At 40.0% G+C, this 18,907-nt stretch overlaps 1 protein-coding gene across 2 annotated transcripts in view; it reads right to left on the bottom strand.

Moving 5' to 3' along the window:
* Positions 1–4,894: 4,894 nt before the first annotated feature.
* The window catches only part of PRDM1 (PR/SET domain 1), a 30,320-nt gene continuing 16,307 nt past the window's right edge, over positions 4,895–18,907 (bottom strand). For both annotated transcript variants that reach the window (XM_073336905.2, XM_073336904.2), the window contains 3 exons: positions 8,765–9,870; positions 8,238–8,366; positions 4,895–7,956 (listed from right to left, as the gene is read on the bottom strand). In XM_073336905.2, coding sequence (XP_073193006.1) covers positions 7,381–7,956; positions 8,238–8,366; positions 8,765–9,870 — 1,811 coding nt within the window. In that variant the 3' untranslated portion in view covers positions 4,895–7,380. The remainder of the gene's footprint in view (positions 7,957–8,237; positions 8,367–8,764; positions 9,871–18,907) is intronic.

The following is an 18,907-nucleotide window of genomic DNA, read 5'->3' as shown; positions in this document are numbered from 1 at the left end:
TGGCACCTTAGAGACTAACCAATTTATTTGAGCATGAGCTTTTGTGAGCTACAGCTCACTTCATCGGATGCATACCGTGGAAACTGCAGCAGATATTATATACACACAGAGACCATGAAACAATACCTCCTCCCACCCCACTGTCCTGCTGGTAATAGCTTATCTAAAGTGATCATCAAGTTGGGCCATTTCCAGCACAAATCCAGGTTTTCTCACCCTCTGCCCCCCCCACACAAACTCACTCTCCTGCTGGTGATAGCCCATCCAAAGTGACCACTCTCTTCACAATGTGTATGATAATCAAGGTGGCCATTTCCTGCACAAATCCAGGCTATTACCAGCAGGAGAGTGAGTTTGTGTGTGGGGGGGCGGAGGGTGATAAAACCTGGATTTGTGCTGGAAATGGCCCAACGTGATGATCACTTTAGATAAGCTATTACCAGCAGGAGAGTGGGGTGGGAGGAGGTATTGTTTCATGGTCTTTGCGTATATAATGTCTTCTGCAGTTTCCACGGTATGCATCCGATGAAGTGAGCTGTAGCTCACGAAAGCTCATGCTCAAATAAATTGGTTAGTCTCTAAGGTGCCACAAGTACTCCTTTTCTTTTTGCGAACATCCAGTATGCTCTTCTGAAGAACTTTTCCCTTAGCCTGGTGTACACACAGTTTTTGTACTGCTTTACAGGCCAGGTTCTTTTGAAACAGTTAATACTTTTGTTTAATTCCTAGTTTCTCAATACTCTGGCCCTTATATTTGTCCACACTCTGGTCAAGGGAAATGGCACTTATGTAAAATTGCAGGCAAAATTGTAGCACACAGCTGCACAGTTGCTCCCCTCTTTAAAATGGCTTCAGTTCCTCTTTCAGCTAGCCCCTTCGTAAACCCCACTATGGCTACCAAAAAATGGTTCTCTCCAGCCTCAGTTACTGAGTAGATGAGTGTTTATAGTAATCTCTCTCTTCAGCAGAGAGCATACTTAGGCTGCACTAGGGTCACCAGACGCCCTGATTTTATAGGGGCAGTCCCAATATTCAGGGCTTTTTGTTATATAGGTGCCTATTACCCCCCACCTCCTGTTCTGATTTGTCACTAGGGTTGCCAACTTTATACTCGCACAAAACCGAACACCCTTGCTCTGAGGCCCCACCCCTGCTCACTCTATCCCCCCTCCCTCTGTCGCTCGCTCTCCTCACCCTCACTCATTTTCACCAGGCTGCCTCAGGGTTTTGGGGTGTGGGCTCTGGCTGGGGATGCAGGCTCTGGGGTGGGGCTGGGGATGAGGGGTTTAGGGTGCAGGAGGGGGTTCTGGGCTGGGGCAGGGGTTTGGGGTGAGGGGGGGCAGTGTGAGGGCTCCAGCTGGAGGTGCAGGCTCTGGGGTGGGGTTGGGACTGAGAGGTTTGAGGTGCAGGAGGGTGATCTGAGCTGGGACTGAGGGGTTTGGAAGATGGGAGGGGGATCAGGGCTGGGGCAGGGGGTTGGGGTACAGGAGTGGGGCAGGGGTGCAGGCTCCGGGTAGCGCTTAACTAGGGATGCTCCTGGAAGCAACGGTGTGTCCTTTCTCCAATCCCTATGCAGAGGCACAGCCAGGCGGCTCTGCACACTGTCCCATCTGCAGGCGCCACCCCCGCAGCTCCCATTGGTCATGGTTCCTGGCCAGTGGGAGCTGCGAAGCTGGCACTGGGGGCGGAGCATTGCATGGTACATTGAGCCCCCGACTGCCCCTATGTGTAGGAGCCAGAGAGGGGATATGCTGCTGCTTTTGGGAACTGCGCGGCACAAAGGCAGGCAGGGAACTTGCCTTAGCACCACTGTGCCGCTGGCCTGACTTTTAAAGGCCCGGTCAGCAGTGCTGACCGAAGCCCCCAGGGTCCCTTTTTGATTGGGTGTTCCGGTCAAAAACCAGACACCTGGAAACTCTATTTGTCACGCTTGCTATCTGGTCACCCTAGCCTCCACCCCACAACTGCTACTGTTCTGTTCTGTCATCTACTAGCTTTCAAATCAACCATAGCAACTCACAGCAAAGGATGGTCTAAAGAGAGCAAGTGGTCTCCAGCATGGGGGAGGTGAGGCCAGCTGTGACTTGTTCCTTTTTCCAGTGCACATTTCCTTGTACTTGCCTATATTTATCTTCACCTGTGTTTGGGTTACTCAATTTCCTGGGTATTTAGGACCTTCTAGAGTTCCTCACAGCCTTGACCTACAACCGTGCCATCGCTGTATTTTGCTACTTAGCAATTCACTTCCTCTTGCAAGTTGTAAAATATTGAACCCCACCCCTCCCTTCTTTCCACATTAGGAATTAGCCAATCATTCTTTATATTTTCCCCATCTCCTACTCATTTTAAGAGCCATCACTAGACCTTATCACAGCACAGTTCTTTTTCCCTCATTGTCTCTTGTGCCTTATAATTATTTTATTAAAATTCTTCTGTGATTCTAAATAAACTATATCAATGTATTGACCTTGCTCCATGATTATGTGTTTGATTTTAAGCATTCTAGCAAGTTATGGAGACACAATTTACCTGTATAGCTTCCGTTCTGGTTTATCATACGCAGTACTGAGCTGAGTGTTTCATGGCTAAAAATAATTAGATAGTTTTTTTATGTATATAAAACTATTTTCCACTTTAATGCCTCTAAACAACAATCCTGGAATGACCACTGTGCCTGTGGACCCCCTATATCTGCATGGTGGCCCACTTACTTCAAACTAATAACTTACACCTGAAAGGCTTTATAGCCTAATGATAACTCATGGGGTCACTCTTCCCTTTTTCATTTCTCTAGTTCAGCATTGCCAGCAGTAGAGGATTAATTCATTTCTGTCCTAGAGTCTAGCCCTAAACTACAAGTCTCTACAACTCAGTGATGGAAAATACTTTTTAAGGCTTTATTGGATTGATTTTAGATATAGTTTGCTCTTGTGTCAAGCATTATGGAGTTAGGTGCCTAAATCTAACTTAGGCAGCAGTTGAGCAGTGATTTTAAGGATCTCAGACATGCCTAACTGTAGGCCCCGAAGTACCTCGGCATCTACATTTTTGCCATCTGGGTCCCTAAGCACCTAGTTCTTGGTGGCCGGCTATGTGGACAGCTGCCTCAGTCCTGCTTCCAGCAGCTTAGCGCCTGCCTAACTGCTTAGACCCAGCAGCCCCTCCAACTAGGCAGTGCCTCATCTACGCTGTCTGCAGGGCATGAGCTAGTGGGTGTGCTCAGAGCAAGCTTCCCTTGCAACACAGGAGAAGGTGGCTTCTTCCCTTACAGCCTTTAACCTGGTAGGTTGGGTACTTACCTCTGATGTGGGAGACCCTGGTTCAATTCTTCCCTCTGCCTGATGTGGAGCAGGCATTTGAACATGGGTCTCCCCTCTCCCAGGTTGCAAGGCCTATGGTCTTTTGTGGTGTTAGCCCAAGACCAGCTGGCAAAACCACTGGAAAATAGAGTTTTTTCCTCTATAATATTTAAAATTGATTTTCAAATTAAGCCTTTTGTAAGGACTTTAACTGAGAATGTACAGTAAACAAGCATCCCACTTCTTCAGTGGGACTTGTAGGTACTGAGCATCTTGCTAGGAAGCACTAAATACCTTGCAGGATTGGGTCCCTATGAAGCAATAGGAAGGAAAAAGGTCTTACCTGTACAGTTTGCTTCTTACACAGTTAATAACCCCATTTTTTTTTTTTAAAGCCCACTGTATTTCTGGTCACAATATGCTCTCTTTAATGCCTGCTAACTAGCTTCAGTTTCACCAAAACCAAATGCAACAGCTGCTGACTTCAGGCTAATGAGGCTGCGAGGTATAATATGCATTGTCTTTTTATGTAATGTGGTTTATTAAACATCTTCTAAAGCTTACCAGTGTCCCCAGGACATAACTCTCCCGCACAAAGCAATGCCTTGCCAAGTAATGAACTATGATTTATGGTGGTAACGGTTATCCTACTTTAAAAAAAAAATTACAGCAATTGCTCTGTAGAATAAAAGAGTATAACATGCACCATTTGGCACATTTATGACAACAGTGCTCTGGTTTTCTTAACTCCACAGTTCGCTGTTGGCAATATTTCAAATTCTTGAGACAGATGTTTAAATGAATTTAAAGAGGACAGTGAAATACTTTTAAAACATCATACAGTGTTGAGTGTAAGGAGCATTATTTCTTTAACGTTCAGGTAAGAAAGGACGCCACATGGCCTATTCTGTTTTAGATCTAATAGTGGATGATGTAAGTAGCAAACACGGAATTTACTTTGTGAAGGGTCCCCCTGTTGTTGTTCAGTTTTGGCTGAGTGAGCTCAAACTTTTTCTTAGAATTAGCTCATAAGCACATCTATTTTGTGAGATCCACATTTGTTTTGAATGTAGTTCCTACCATCTTAATACAGGATTAAGTGGTCTCACGCAAACATTGTGATTGTCTCATTGTGGTCCCAGTGGTTACAGTTTCAGGCCAGAAATGATAAGCATTTGGAAAAAAATGTAATATTAAAACCCTGGTCATGTCTCCGAAAGGCAGATATTGTAAAAATGTTTTCATCATAACTTGTGAAATTCTAAAGAAAAGAAAGACGGTGTTATAGGCTAAAAACCAAGAGAGTGATTTAGTTAAGAAAATACTAAACTCAACCCTGGCCTTGTTATATGTTGCATTTGAATTATAGAAAGAAGAACTCACAAAAGGCAGAAGTCAGTATTCTTCACAACATGATAGTTGTCAGTCTGCAATGTGTTTGTGGCCAAGGGTGGGAATGTAGTCTGAAAATCAGTTGCGTGTGCAGACAGTGTAAGACATCGAAGACAAGTGAAGCATTAATAAAGCAATGAACATTTATATTTAATTTACATTTTGACAATTCGCACATAAATAACGGTGTAAACCAGTACGTAAACATAAGATAGTTTGTTGCTCTAGCAAAGTAAAAAGCTTGTTAACTTTGGTCAGAGTCTTTCTTAAAAGAGAAAAAACACTGATTGTTGCTACATTCACATGTAAAAGTTCTAAGGGAAGTGGAAAAAAACAGTAAAGAGTAGTAACAATTCTTAAAGCTGATGCATATATATCTTTGTAAAAGTTGTAACAAATACAAAGAAAGCACTACAGGCAAATAAAAAGAGAAGTGTGTGCCCAGTGACAGTAGTGATACCTTGGTTTGTCCTACAGTTAAGTACTATTTTTGAGAACCATTGCTACATTAAAAGATGTCAGCCGCACAATTTATAGGAATAGAAATGTAATGAACGTATAACTGTAGTCCTTCAAAAGCTGTATTTTCTTAGGTTTGGGGTTTACTTATTAATAGAAGGCATTAGAATGACATTTAAAAATAAAAATCCCCAAACCCCGGCTTTATGAAGTGGTCTATAAAAATCTATAATTTATAAGAAGATAAGTAGATAGAAAGATAGAATGTATACAGTGGTAAAGGGTGTAATAATGCCATTTATTTTTCTGCAAGTTGCAGGTGACCACATAACTCTTAAGGGTCAGAGCAAAATGGGACATTAGGGTCATCCTAAATAATCCACATTACTTTAAATAGTTCATTCCACTCTTCACCATTGTGTATTATATTTATACCATGCATGGTTGAGATTTTGATTTCTTTTGGTTTATTTTCAGGTTTTTTTCAGTTAAGCTTTCTGGTTATTTGGTTATACAAAAAAACCAATCAACCGGCAAAGATATGAGGAGATCCAAAACCCAGTCTTGCAAACACTATGAAGTGTGTAATCCCACTGAATTCTGTGAGACGGCACGTCAGTAAAGTTCTTAATGTGTTTGCAAGATCAAGCCTCAAGTGAGCAACTGTGCATGTGTACTAGCAAGTGATAAATGCCTTAACGCAGCATTCTGATTGGGTTGGGTTCATCAGATGATATGCAAAGTTGGATAACATTTGATCTTCACACTTAGATGAAAAATAGGTTTTATTACATGGTTTGGCTCACAACTTAAGTGGTATAAATATATATCTATATACATATATGGTATAGTGGTATAAATATATCTATAAATATACATGTGTTCTTTGCTACACCTCCAATGCCAACATGATATCTTTGGGCTTAGCAAAACAAAAAGATAAAAGAACGTGCATTCTATCTTTTCTGTGAACATTTGGTTTCTTCTCGAAAGTAGCAAAGCATTAGATAAAACAGCATTTTCTGCACCACTGGACACACGCAATGAGGTAATTGTTGTTCAACAACTTTGCCAATGCCCTTTTCATCTTTAATTAAATTAACCACAAAATGTACAAACACAAATACTGAAGAAACTCTGAATCGTACAGGAAGCCCAAAAAAAAAAAAAAAAAAAAGTGCCAGGAAAGGACTTCATTATCCCCTTCTGCCCAAGGAAACTGGGTGGGGAATAAAAACAAAAAAACCTTATTTCTCAAGGAATCTGACCATCTTCTGATCCCCAGAAGACTCTGGAAATAAAGTCTCAGCCAAATACTCCTTGTAGGCAGCACATTTGGGATATCTATACGTTTGACTTTTAAGCTGTTTTTGCAAAAAGTTTAATCGTCATTTTTAGAAACAGCCACTTTTTCACATTCATGCATTGCTTTGGGTTACAAAGTTGCAGAATGTAATGTGTCTACTATCATTTTCTAAAAGCCTGCCTGTTGTATTATTTATGTGAGGCTGGGTATTTGTTATTCCACATCTGTTATGGGTAGTGCTGCAGATAGAAAAATCTCTTTACAACTCACAGATAGGCAGGTATGGTATTCTTTTCCCTGTTTACTGCTAGTCACTTTTTTTTTTTTTCAGAGGGTGGGGGGAGAGGGGAAATGATTTTGCACATCTACCTGCTCCATGAAAGTACACAGCACTTTTCAAACCATTCAACATGTCAAATACCCACCTTTGGCAATACAAAAACCTCATTTTCAAAAACGCTGGTACATAGACACATTTACTGAAGTAATGTTTCCTCCCCCAATCTTAGGTTTTTAAAATAGATGTGCACAGAAAAAAAAATTATCTACAAAGAATGGCCACAAGATAAAAATATAAAGATTTATATTCAAAATTACAACGAATTTTCTGGTCATTGTAAACGTTTGCTAATTATTGCTTTTAGAATGGTAAATTGCATAATAAATTATGAAGTACTGTCATTGAAAAGGTAATTATGGATTGGTGATTGTTTTTTAGTAAGTGGGGAGGCAATACATAGTCCTTGCCTCTTTTCATGCCCTGAGAATACAGTAACTTTGGAGTTCCTTCTTTCAACTGGAGGACGAGGGAAACTACTGTAAGCCAAGATTGCTTTGCAGCATAGAAACTATGTACAATTGCTACAGGCACCCTGACTTGCCAAGTCATAAATAAAAATCACTTCTTTGGGGGGAAAAAAAGTCTTAAGGGTCCATTGGTTCAACTGTTTCTTGCTTGACCTTTATAGGTAACAGAGGTAGTGGATGACCATGAGGCAACTTCATAATTGACATGTCTGAAGATTCGTAAAGGTTACATCCTGAGGAGATAAGTCCATTTCCCATGTTCCTCTGCAAAGATACTTTAAGACTAGCTCCTTCTAGCTCTCTTCTGAGCATGGTCAGTATTTCTTTTTCGACAATGGATGCCATATCGATATTGTCCTCCACATCTTCCAGCCTGTCAGCACTGTCACTGATGTCGAACTTCTCAATCTCTTCATTAATACGATTCAGGTCCTCCATTGAGAGGCCAGAGGCAGGGGCTACAGGGCAGTTGCCTTTCAGATGGACTTTGAGGCTGCAGAGGTGAATATAGCTCTTGTGGCAGTGGACACACTTGTGTGGCCGTTCCCTGGTATGGAGACGCTTGTGCAACTTCAGGTGCACAAACTGGGTGAATTTAGCAGGGCACAGCTTGCACTGATAAGGCTTTTCTCCAGAGTGGAGTCGCAGATGGGTCTTTAGATTGCTAGTGCTGCTGAATCGTTTATGGCAAACCTAATTTTGGAGGCAACAGGAAAAACAAAACAAAAAAAAACAGTGAGTGAGTGGGAGGGTTGTTTTTGTTTGTTTGTAATTGCAGATAAATAGGAAAGCCTGGTGTGTTGAAAAAGCCTCTTGCCATCACTGCATCTTTAGACTTTCACATTTAAAACAAACACCCCCAAATTGACTTTTTAATCTTGCTGAGTAGCATTTGGCCTACAGCTTGTCTGACAGATGCTGTAGCAGGCAAAAAGTGAAGCTGATGATCTCGCAGTGCATGGAACACTACATACCTGACACTCATGAGGCTTTTCTCCTGTGTGTACCAGATAGTGCTTCTGGAGATGAGCCAGCTGAGTGAACCCTTTATTGCAAGTCTGACATTTGAACGGTCTCTCTCCACTATGTACTCTGAGGTGGACCTAATGAGAAACAAAATATTTACTATAGTTTCTAGTAATTACAAAGATAGTACTTTAAAAACAAAAACCCGCAAACATTTGCAAAGTTACTAGAGACATCCCACAGGCAGAACACATTGCATGGAAATCCTCAAGTTACTTTTTTTAGGCCACTCCAACATTAAAAAAAAATACATTTAAAAAAAAATTAAACCACCACGTTTACTACCATGATAGCATGGTGATAAGTATAGTATGAAACCTAGATGAATTGGTTGTCTCTTAAAAGAAAGAAAGCATGGGTGCTAGGTAAGTTACAGAAAAAAAATATAAGCCTTCCAACCATGATGGAAACTTAATATATTTTGTTAAAGATGGGAATGTTTTCCTTATAATTAGGCTATCTCCTTAATGCCTACCTTCAGATTGGAGAGCTGGCCAAAGGTCTTGGAGCAAACATTGCATTCATACTTGATCTTCCCATTCTGCTTCTTCAGTGGATATGGAAGGGTTTTGTAACCAGTCACATTCCTCTTACTTTTAATGAGATTCATGGCTTCTTCACTGGTGGCAGCCAATACTGCTGAGGTAGGTTTAGGTTGCATTATGTGTTCTGAAGTGGCTGCTGTGCCAGCTGTGGGGGACCCACTGGTGGGGCTGCATGATTTGTCTTTCATGCTGGCAGCAGCACCTGTGATGGAAAAGGCACTGTTAGGTGCTGGTATGAGAAAGTCTCTTGGATGATCGGGTTGTAGCAATCTACGGCCTCCTTCAGGTGGCAATGAACTTGGAAGAGGAGCTGGGTTCAGCATGTGATGGGAAAGGCTTCCTCCACTGAGTAGGTTGCTATAGAGAGGATACATCCCTGGGAACAGATTGAAATTGTTGATGCCATTGATATTGTTCAAACCACTCAGGTTATTACAGCTCATACTGTACGGAGGTAACAGGAATTTTGGATAGTGGGAATTATAAGAGGATAAAAAGGCTGGTGAGAGATGGCTAGGGGGTGCATATCCGGGGTAAGACCCCAATCCTTCTGAGCCATAGGGTCCATTCAAGTATGGGTAAGATTCTCTGTGTTCTTGAGAAGTAGGTGCCAGAGGTGAAACTGTAACCCCTGGACTGCTGTGAGGGCTTGAGCTTTTTAAGCTTTGGTCTGGGCTGCTCCTTGCTGAAGGACTTGGTGTGGTAGAAGACTGGATGGGTGAGTGAGTAATGTAACTAGGTCTTTCCATCCCATAAAGTAGGGAAGTTTTCAAATAATCTTCTGGAATGTGAGGTCGGATTGGATAGACAACACGAGGAAAGAAAGACCTTTCCGGGCTACAGTTTTTTCTCAAGTCATCCAAGTGTTTTTCTGGAGTAACTGGTGAAATGTTAGTCTGGAATAAGTCCTTTCCTTTTGAATGGTTGGGTTCAGTTTTCAGGATTTCTTTCACACTGTGCTCTCTCTTTGGGATACTTTTCTGATAAAGCTCATTTTTATCAGTGCTTTGCTGCTTTGGATTAACGTGGCTTTGTGCTGAAAGACAAAGACAAGGCAATGATTATTTAACAAGTCAATATGAAACAACATTCCTCATTTTTAAGTACAATCTACCTCTACAAGCTTAACAAGAAGGTCAAGAAGAACAGGTGACTCTTGTCAGGTACAATCTTTTAACTCATCCAAAAAAGTTAGCTTCTGTGCAAAGGAGGACTACTTTGGGATGTAAAGAGTTAACAAAAAGCAAGTCAGATATACACCGTTAATATAAGGGATATCAGCAAGTATACACAGAGCTAGAGCAGTCTGATGATGATTCGTTCTGAGAGTGGCAGTCGTCTATGTTCAAACTGATTTATCCCACCTCCCCAGGAATTTGAGTAGATCCGCTATAAATTCCCTACATACAATAGATTTCTAATAACTGGGATAAACAAGTATTTGTTAATAATATAGGTTTAACAGAAAGCCTCTGGAGAGTTTGAGCTCTCAGAAACGCTTTTCCTTGGAATAGCAAGGCATGGCAAATCAACCTTTGCCAAACCACAACAGGCACTTCACCAGCCAGTTCAATTACTTACAGTACTAAAAAATATGGGACTGGCTACGATGAAAGCCTTCTTCAGAAAGAAGGTATTCTACATCAGTAAACAGACCATTAGTCATTCAATATAATGCCTAGTAACATCTACAACAAAGCAGGCTATTTACTGCAGATTTTCTATGGCTTTCGGTGTGTGCAAAACTCCTTTACTTCCAGCTGTACTTTATAAAGACTTCACCAAATTAGAGCAAAGGAAAGCAAGATTCATGGCTCCAGCCTAAGTCAATTTTTTCCCCTACAGAAATCTACATTTTGAAACAAAATACTTGCTAGTGTCCATTTAAATTTGTTCAGAATAGCCATTTTAGATTATCTGTCAGAAACTCTTTATACTTGTCCAGACATATGTGATATAAAAATTACCACAAGAGGTATCTTTAGTAGAAAGAATTTTGCTTTAGCTAATCTCCTAAAGTTAGTAGTTATATAACCATACAGTGATTGTTTGTAAGATGTTTTATTACAGGATAAACCACAAGAGAAGCTTTATACAATCATGACTAGGGATACTAGGTACTATAGTAATACAAATAATGATGATGATATATTCACAACTGTTTGTATCTACGTTTTTGCATATCCAATGGTAAATTGCTATCAATTGACACGAGGAAGCAGTGCTATTTGATAGTATTGCAGAGTTTCTACTTATTGACTTTTTTTCTTAACTGAGCTGGTCAGTAAAAAACTTCTACTTATTTTTGGTGGATCAACTAAAATCACTAGGCAATATACTAAGAGCCAGTAAGCACTGTCCCTTTTGTCATAGGTTTGTTGTCTGAACACTGAGAATCATTCAGTGAATCTATGATTTGCAGTATTACACTGAGGCAAAAAATGATCCTTTACTTAAAAATACTGGGGTTAAAAAGAGGACCTTTCAAAGTCTTATTCCACTTAGAACAATTAATTCTCAAAGTCAAATCTTCATCAAGTGGCAAGTGACTAGCATCAGGAATAGATATGGGGTTTTCAATGACAATTCCAAAAACATGAGCAGCTTTTATACCTTAAAAATTTATTGAAAGTATAGAGATGTCCATATGCTTAAGCATCAAATGCTTTAAATTGGAATACTATCTAGAAAGCACAAACAGAAGTACAGAGAGTACTTTATGATCAATCAACTTCCCAATTGCCTTTCTAGATACCAGTATAATTATTCAAGTCCTCACATCTTCCTTAATAACTACTACTAATAATATAATAAACAAGGAACTCTCAACACTTCACTCTTTAAAGGTGTACCTTGCAGTTGTGTGAGAGTTAGTGGATCTTCAATAAGGCCTCCATTTTTTAATTTTATTTAGGGTCTCATCTATTATGTGAGGACTTTTAACAGCCCAGGCCACTTTTCATAACAGCATGAATTTTCCTTTTTCTCCTTGGCCAACATTTCTGGGAAATGTCTCAGGCAACAAAGAGCCTGGCTTATCCCTGTAAAATATCACCCATCCTATTAAAATAGGAAAGAGAAAATAATGACCTGGAGACAGCTTTATTTATTTATTTTTAAAGTCACAAAATCTGTTTTACTTGAAATGTCTGTCTTTGTGAACTAGTAATCAATTATATATAATTTTAAGTCTTAATATCAATATATTAGTTTGCTGGGTTCAAGAGCTCCCATGTTTCCCTAGTGGAGTTCTAGGAGAATGTTATCTCTGTCTTATTATCAGTTGCTCCTTGCTGAGCCAGCAGCACAGAGCAAACATTCAGAGTGACACTATCAGAAAAGATACTGATCAGGGGTTATTGAAAGCCGGTAGAGGAGAAGGGCTTGTGAAGCCACTAGACAAAAAATAAATATCAGCTTATCAGGCCCATATCAGTAAGGCCTGTCAAGCAGGAAGTTCAAATTGCCACTTCTGTTTTTTGAAGAAAAAAGGTAGAGGGAGAAGAAGGGACAGCTCTGCTGAAAAAATGACATAGGAATCCAGACTGTCTCAGCTGAAGGAATGAATTTTCCTGTGTGATGAGATTAAACAATTAGGGTGTGGAAGGTACGTTTGTTACGTGTAGGAGTGAGCTACAAGAAAGATTATTCAGGGAATGTAATTTTCTTTGCACAATAGTCCAACATTGCCACTTGACAGACTGAACTTAATTGCCATTTTCCTTCAGGGATCTCAATAATACTTTCCCTCCTACTAATTTCAGTGTGTAGACAGGAGCCTCAACTATTTAAGGAGTATTTTTAAGTATAATCATGCCAGACTTCTTGAATTTGCATGTTATCTTTCTCTCATAAATCCTTATTTGCCTTTTCTCCTTGTATATGCTAATCTCACCTGAGCACACCACTGCAGTGGGAGATATCTGACAGATGAAACTCTGAAACCATAAATAAGTACATCAGTATAGTTCAGGGATTGGAAAACTCTGGCAAGTGGGTAAGCCCCCGGCAGGCCGGGCGGTTTGTTTACCAGCCGTGTCCACAGGTTCAGCTGATCGTGGCTCCCACTGGCCGCGGTTCACTGCTGCAGGCCAATTGGGGCTTTGGGAAGCGGCGCGGGCCGAAGGATGTGCTGGGCGCGGCTTCCTGAAGCCCCCATTGGCCTGGAGTGGCGAAACGCGGCCAGTAGGAGCTGCAATCAGCTGAACCTGCGGACGCGGCAGTTAAACAATCTGGCCCAGACTGCCAGGGGGCTTACCCTGGCGGTCCGCGGGCCAAAGGTTGTTGATCCCTGGTATAGTGTCAAACTAGTGTAATGTGGGGAACTACATAAGAACGGCCATACAGGATCAGACTAATGGTCCATCTAGCCCAGTGTCCTGTCTTCAGACAGTGGCCAATGCCAGGTGCTTCAGAGGGAATTAACAAAACAGCCCCGCAACCTGAAGCAAATACTCACCAACAACCACATACCACACAACAGAACCACTAACCCAGGAACTTACGGCTGTTCCTCTGAAACCAGTAATAGTCAAGTGATCCATCCCCTGTCACTCATTTCCAGCTTCTGGCAAATTGAGGCTAAGGACACTTCAGAGCATGGCTGTGCATCTCTGCCCTTCCTGGCTAATAGCCATTGATGGACCTATTCTCCATGAATTTATCTAGTTCTTTTTTGAACCCTGTTATAGTCTGGGCCTTCACAACATCCTCTGGCAAGGAATTCCACAGGTTACTGTGCATTGTGTGAAGAAATATTTCCTTTTGTTTGTTTTAAACCTGCTGCCTATTAATTTCATTTGGTGACCCCTAGTACTTGTGTTATGAGAAGGAGTAAATAACACTTCCTTATTTACTTTCTCCACACCAGTCATGATTTTATAGACCTCTATCATATCCCCCTTAGTCGTCTCTTTTCCAAGATGAAAAGTCTTAGTCTTATTTATCTCTCCTCATATGGCAGCCGTTCCATACCCCTAATAATTTTTGTTGCCCTTTTCTGTACCTTTTCCAATGCCAATATATCTTTGAGATAGGGTGACCAGATCTGCATGCAGTATTCAAGATGTGGGTGTACCATGGATTTATATAGAGGCAATATGATATTTTCTGTCTTATTATCTATCCCTTTCTTAATGATTCCCAACATTCTGTTTGCTATTTGACTGCTGCTGCGCATTGAGTGGATGTTTTCAGAGAACTATCCACAATGACTCCAAGACCTTTTTCTTGAGAGGCAACAGCTAATTTAAACTTTATAATTTTATATGTATAGTTGGGATATGTTTTCCAAAGTGCATTACTTTGCATTTATCAACACTGAATTTCATCGGCTATTTTGTTGTTCCATCGCACAGTTTTATGAGATCTTTGTTACTCTTCGCAGTCTGCTTTGGTTTTAAGTATTTTGAGTAGTTTTCTATCATCTGAAAATTTTGCCACCTCACTATTTATCCCTTTTTTGCAGATCATTTGTGAATATGTTGAACAGTACAGACCCTTGAGAGACACCACTATTTACCTCTCTCCATTCTGAAAACTGACCATTTATTCTTACCCTTTGTTTCCTATCTTTTAACCAGTTACTGATCCATGTGGACCTTCCCTCTTATCCCATGACTGCTTACTTTGCTTAAGAGCCATTGGTGAGGGACCTTGTCAAAGGCTTTCTGAAAGTTTAAGTATCCACTGGATTATACTTTTCCACATGCTAGTTGGCCCCCTCAAAGAATTCTAATAGATTGATGAGGCATGGTTTTCCTTTACAAAAACCATGCTGACTCTTCCCCAATGAATTGTGTTCATCTATGTATCAGATAATTCTGTTCTATACTACACTTTCAAGCAATTTTTCCTGATACTGAAGTTAGGTTCACCAGCCTGTAATTTCTGAGATCACTTCTGGAATTTTTTTTTTTTAAATTGTCATCATACTAGCTATCCTCTAGTCGTCTGGTACAGAAGCTGATGTAAATGATTTGATTATATTCCATAGTTAATAGCTCTATAATTTCACATTTGAGTTCCTTCGAACTCTTGGGTAAGTACCATCTGTTCCTGGTGACTTATTACTATTTAACTTATCAGTTTGTTCCAAAACCACCTCTAATGCACCTCAATTTGGGACAGTTCCAGAGATTTGTCACCTTAAAAAAAAAAAAAAAAAAAAAAAAAAAAAGGCTCAGGTTTGGGAATCTCCCTCACATCCTCAGCTATGAAGACTGATGCAAAGAATTTATTTAGTTTCTCCGCAATGGCCTTATCGTCCTGGAGTGCTCCTATAGCATCTCTATCGTCCAGTGGACCCACTGGTTGTTTAGCAGGCTTCCTGCTTCTGATGTACTCCAAAAAAATTTTTTTGCTGTTACTTTTTGAGTCTTTGGCTAGCTGTTCTTCAAATTCATTTTTGGCCTTCCTAATTATATTTTTACACTTCACTTGCCAAAGTTTATGCTCCTTTTTATTTTCCTCAATGGAATTTAACTTCCACTTTTTAAAGATGCTTTTTTGTCTCTATTTCTTTTACTTTGTTGTTTAGCCACAGTGGCATTTTTTTGGTCCTCTTACTAGGTTTTTTAATTTGAGGTAGACATTTAAATTGAGTCTCTATTAAGGTGTCTTTAAAAAGTTTCCATGCAACTTGCAGAGATTTCACTTTTGTACCTTTTAATTTCTGTTTAACTAACTTACTCTTTTTTGGGTAGTTGCCCTTCTGAAATTAAATGGTATGGTGTTGGGCTGCTTTGGTATGTTTCCTCTCCCTCCCCACCCCGATGTTAAATTTCATTCTGTTATGGACACTATTACCAAGCAGTTCAGCTATATTCACCTCTTGGACCAGCTCCTGTGCACCACTTAGGACTAAATCAAGAATTGCCTCTCCTCTTGTGGGTTCCAGGATTAGCTGCTCCAAGAAGCAGTCATTTAAGATGCCAAGAAACTTTATCTCTGCATCTTGTCCTGAGGTGACGTGTACCCATTCAACATGGGGATAGTTGAAATCATCCATTATTATTGAGTTTTTTATTTTTATAGCCTCTCTAATTTCCCTGAGCATTTCACAGCGACTATAACCATCCTGGTCAGGTGGTTGGTAGTATTCCCCTACAGAAAGGCTCCTATGTCCTACTGGGCAAGCTGGATTGAAACTTGGGTTGAAGTTGATTTGGAGGTTTGTAATTTTTATTCTTGAAAGTACCCATAAATTGAATTATTCCTTACCAAAGTGGGTTTTTTCCTTTAAGCATTGGTGATATAACAACACCTATTGTACACATACACTATCACACATCTGGTCTGAGACAAAATAGTTGATAGGTTTGTGACAAACAGGAACCATAGGATTGCATCATTAAGTTACTGAACTGACAAAAAGATGCTCCTCTTACAGGGGCCTGAGCTAGCTCCCACTGAAGTCAGTGGAAAGACTCCAACCTAATTCAATGGATATTGGATCAGGCTTTAGAAGAGTAAGAGATAGATGCAAAACACTTGTTCCTCAAAAGTTTTAATACAATGTTTAAGAAAGGCTATGTGAAGCCCCTCAGCCCCTTCCAGTTTATGGATTTGGGGGCCTATTTTCACAACGAGCTGAATAGCTGTCAGTTCTTTTTGTTCTCATTTATGCCTCTCCTAGCTGTAGCTTCAGATAGTTAACAAAAACAAAAGATCTGTTTTTTTCTAAAAACTTGAAAAACCGTTGTAGGCGGGTAGAGTCATTTCAAGAGTAAAATGCTACTCAACACTTCGAGTGGTGAAGTTTAATTGTGCCGATTCACATTTTCGATCTAAATTAAGAACCTCCTTTGCTAGTAGAAAGAGAACCTAGAAGTTCTGAAGTAGGCAAAACAAAGAACGTTTCCACTCAAACCGAGAATGGAGACCAACATTTACAAGTATATAATTTGATCATCTGTTTTCTAAATGGGTCCAAGACTGTGTGACTTGATTTTTTAAAAAATGTTTTGCATAAGGAAGGTCTTTGAAAGAGGCCTTAACTTAATTCTCAACATTTTAAAGGGGCACTATAAAGTCAAATTTAGCCCCAAATTTAGGTCTCTTACAAAACCTATATAAAATCTTTCCATGACCTTTTTAAGATTCCAATTTTTTTTTACTATTTCCTGCCAACCCAAACATTGTAGCATTGTCCAACTACATTAAAACCAGAAAGTGAAACTGACCATAAACAAATGGGAAAATAACTAGCCTATTTTAACTGTTTTAAGCAAAGAAGTACAAAATGTAAGAGAGGCAGGATAAAGAATGAAAATTAGATTAGAGTTTTTAAAAAATGTTTTGTTCAAAAGTTAACATAGATAGCACAGGTATTGATTTCTTTTTAACCCAGCCAGTGTCCCTTTAACATTTTTCTCTCTTGAAAAGGCTTTTGTTAGGTCTGCAAATTATATTTCCAAACCTTTCACACAGGTTTATCAAAATAGGGTGTCACCTTCCTGTGTTTGTCTGATGGGATAAACTTGTTAGGACAGCAGGCTGTTGCATCATCTTATGATGCAATGAAAGACACTGTATCACACAGTCATGTCCTGATTCAACATGATTCTATTTGGGAGAAGTCAACAAAAACACAAAAACAAAAAACAGCCTCAACACAACTCTAAAATTGAGGTGCTCCACAGAACATGAGGGACCACAATCAAATTTCCTGAGTCTATGCCAGTTATATTAAAACATGATAGGCTTTAGACTATTAGTGACTGTCAGGATTCATTTGGAATCGTTATTCAGTAAGTGCAGCAGGTTTGAAATAGTGGAAATTATTTTCTCGGTCCACAGAATGTAGAAATCATGTGTCACCACACCTAAAACATGTATTGCACAACATGTAATACAGGAACTATTTGAAGGTGATTTTCTTTGTTGTTATTACTCAAATCTTGATTCAAAACAATGTCAATAGATTAAGAAAAAAGGAAGACAAAAATATGTAAATGGTAAGATTATACTTCCTTCCCCTAAGACAAATCAGGGCCCTGATCCTACAAACACCTTGTATTTCCTTGCAAACACTTATGCGTATGATCAACTTTACTACAATGAGTAGTCCCACTGTGCATAAATGTTTGCAGAACATGGGCCTCAGGCTTGATTCAGGAAAGCACTAAAGCTCATAATTAAGCATGTGCTTAAATGCTGTCCTGAATACATACTCTTTCCTGAATTGGAGCCTAAATGAACTAACTTGAAAGGTTATATTTAAAGTTAAAAATTTGTCCTCATGGAGGCAAGTGAGTGTGTCTATGTGTGTGTTCTATGTAGTGGTTCTGATAACTTCCTTCAATTAAGGGCTTCAGTTAAGCTAGAGGAAATTCTTTGATTATTTTATCGCTGGAAAGTCTAAAAAGTCTAAAATCTACAGCTTGTGCAGGATCTTAACAGTCCAGGACAAGGCCTTTTGGATTTTTTCCTAGCTTGGAGACTGCCACTGAGGTCTCTCTGGAAGGTTGGAGAAATTAGTGCTGGTATAGTATCAGAGGGGTAGCTGTGTTAGTCTGCATCCAAAAAACAACAAGGAGTCTGGTGGCACCTTAAAGACTAACAGATTTATTTGGGTATGGTTCTAGCCCACGAAAGCTTATACCCAAATAAATTTGTTAGTCTTTCAGGTGCCACCGGACTCCTTGTTGTTTTTCCTGGTATAGTAGTTTCTCTAATATTAAATCTGGAGAAATATCAGTGCTGGATCTAGGGGTGCTCCTGCACCCCCTGGTTTGAAGTAGGAATAACAACCCAAATACATGGCTTCTGCCTTCAGCACCCCCACTACAAAAATTGTTCCAGCACCACTGTATGAATTGCAATGCTACATTATACCTTCAATGAACAGACCACAAACGTCTGATGGTCCAATGGGTCAGAAAAGTTGTTGGACACAACCTATTGTGAAGGTTTTATTGCCAGACTGTAGGCCTCATTGCCCAAAACATATTTGTCCCAGGGATATGGGGCGGGGAAGAGGGGAGGGAAGGGGAAGAGTGTAGACAAGATTTGCTTTAACAGGGGAGGGCCAGTACTAACGGTGGAAGGAAGCCCATTTAAAAAACTAAAGG

The sequence above is a fragment of the Lepidochelys kempii genome, chromosome 3, assembly GCF_965140285.1.
Source record: "Lepidochelys kempii isolate rLepKem1 chromosome 3, rLepKem1.hap1, whole genome shotgun sequence".
NCBI lineage: Eukaryota > Metazoa > Chordata > Testudines > Cheloniidae > Lepidochelys > Lepidochelys kempii.
The sequence above is the reverse complement of the archived record's forward strand: the minus strand, read 5'-3'. Positions and strand labels throughout refer to the sequence as shown.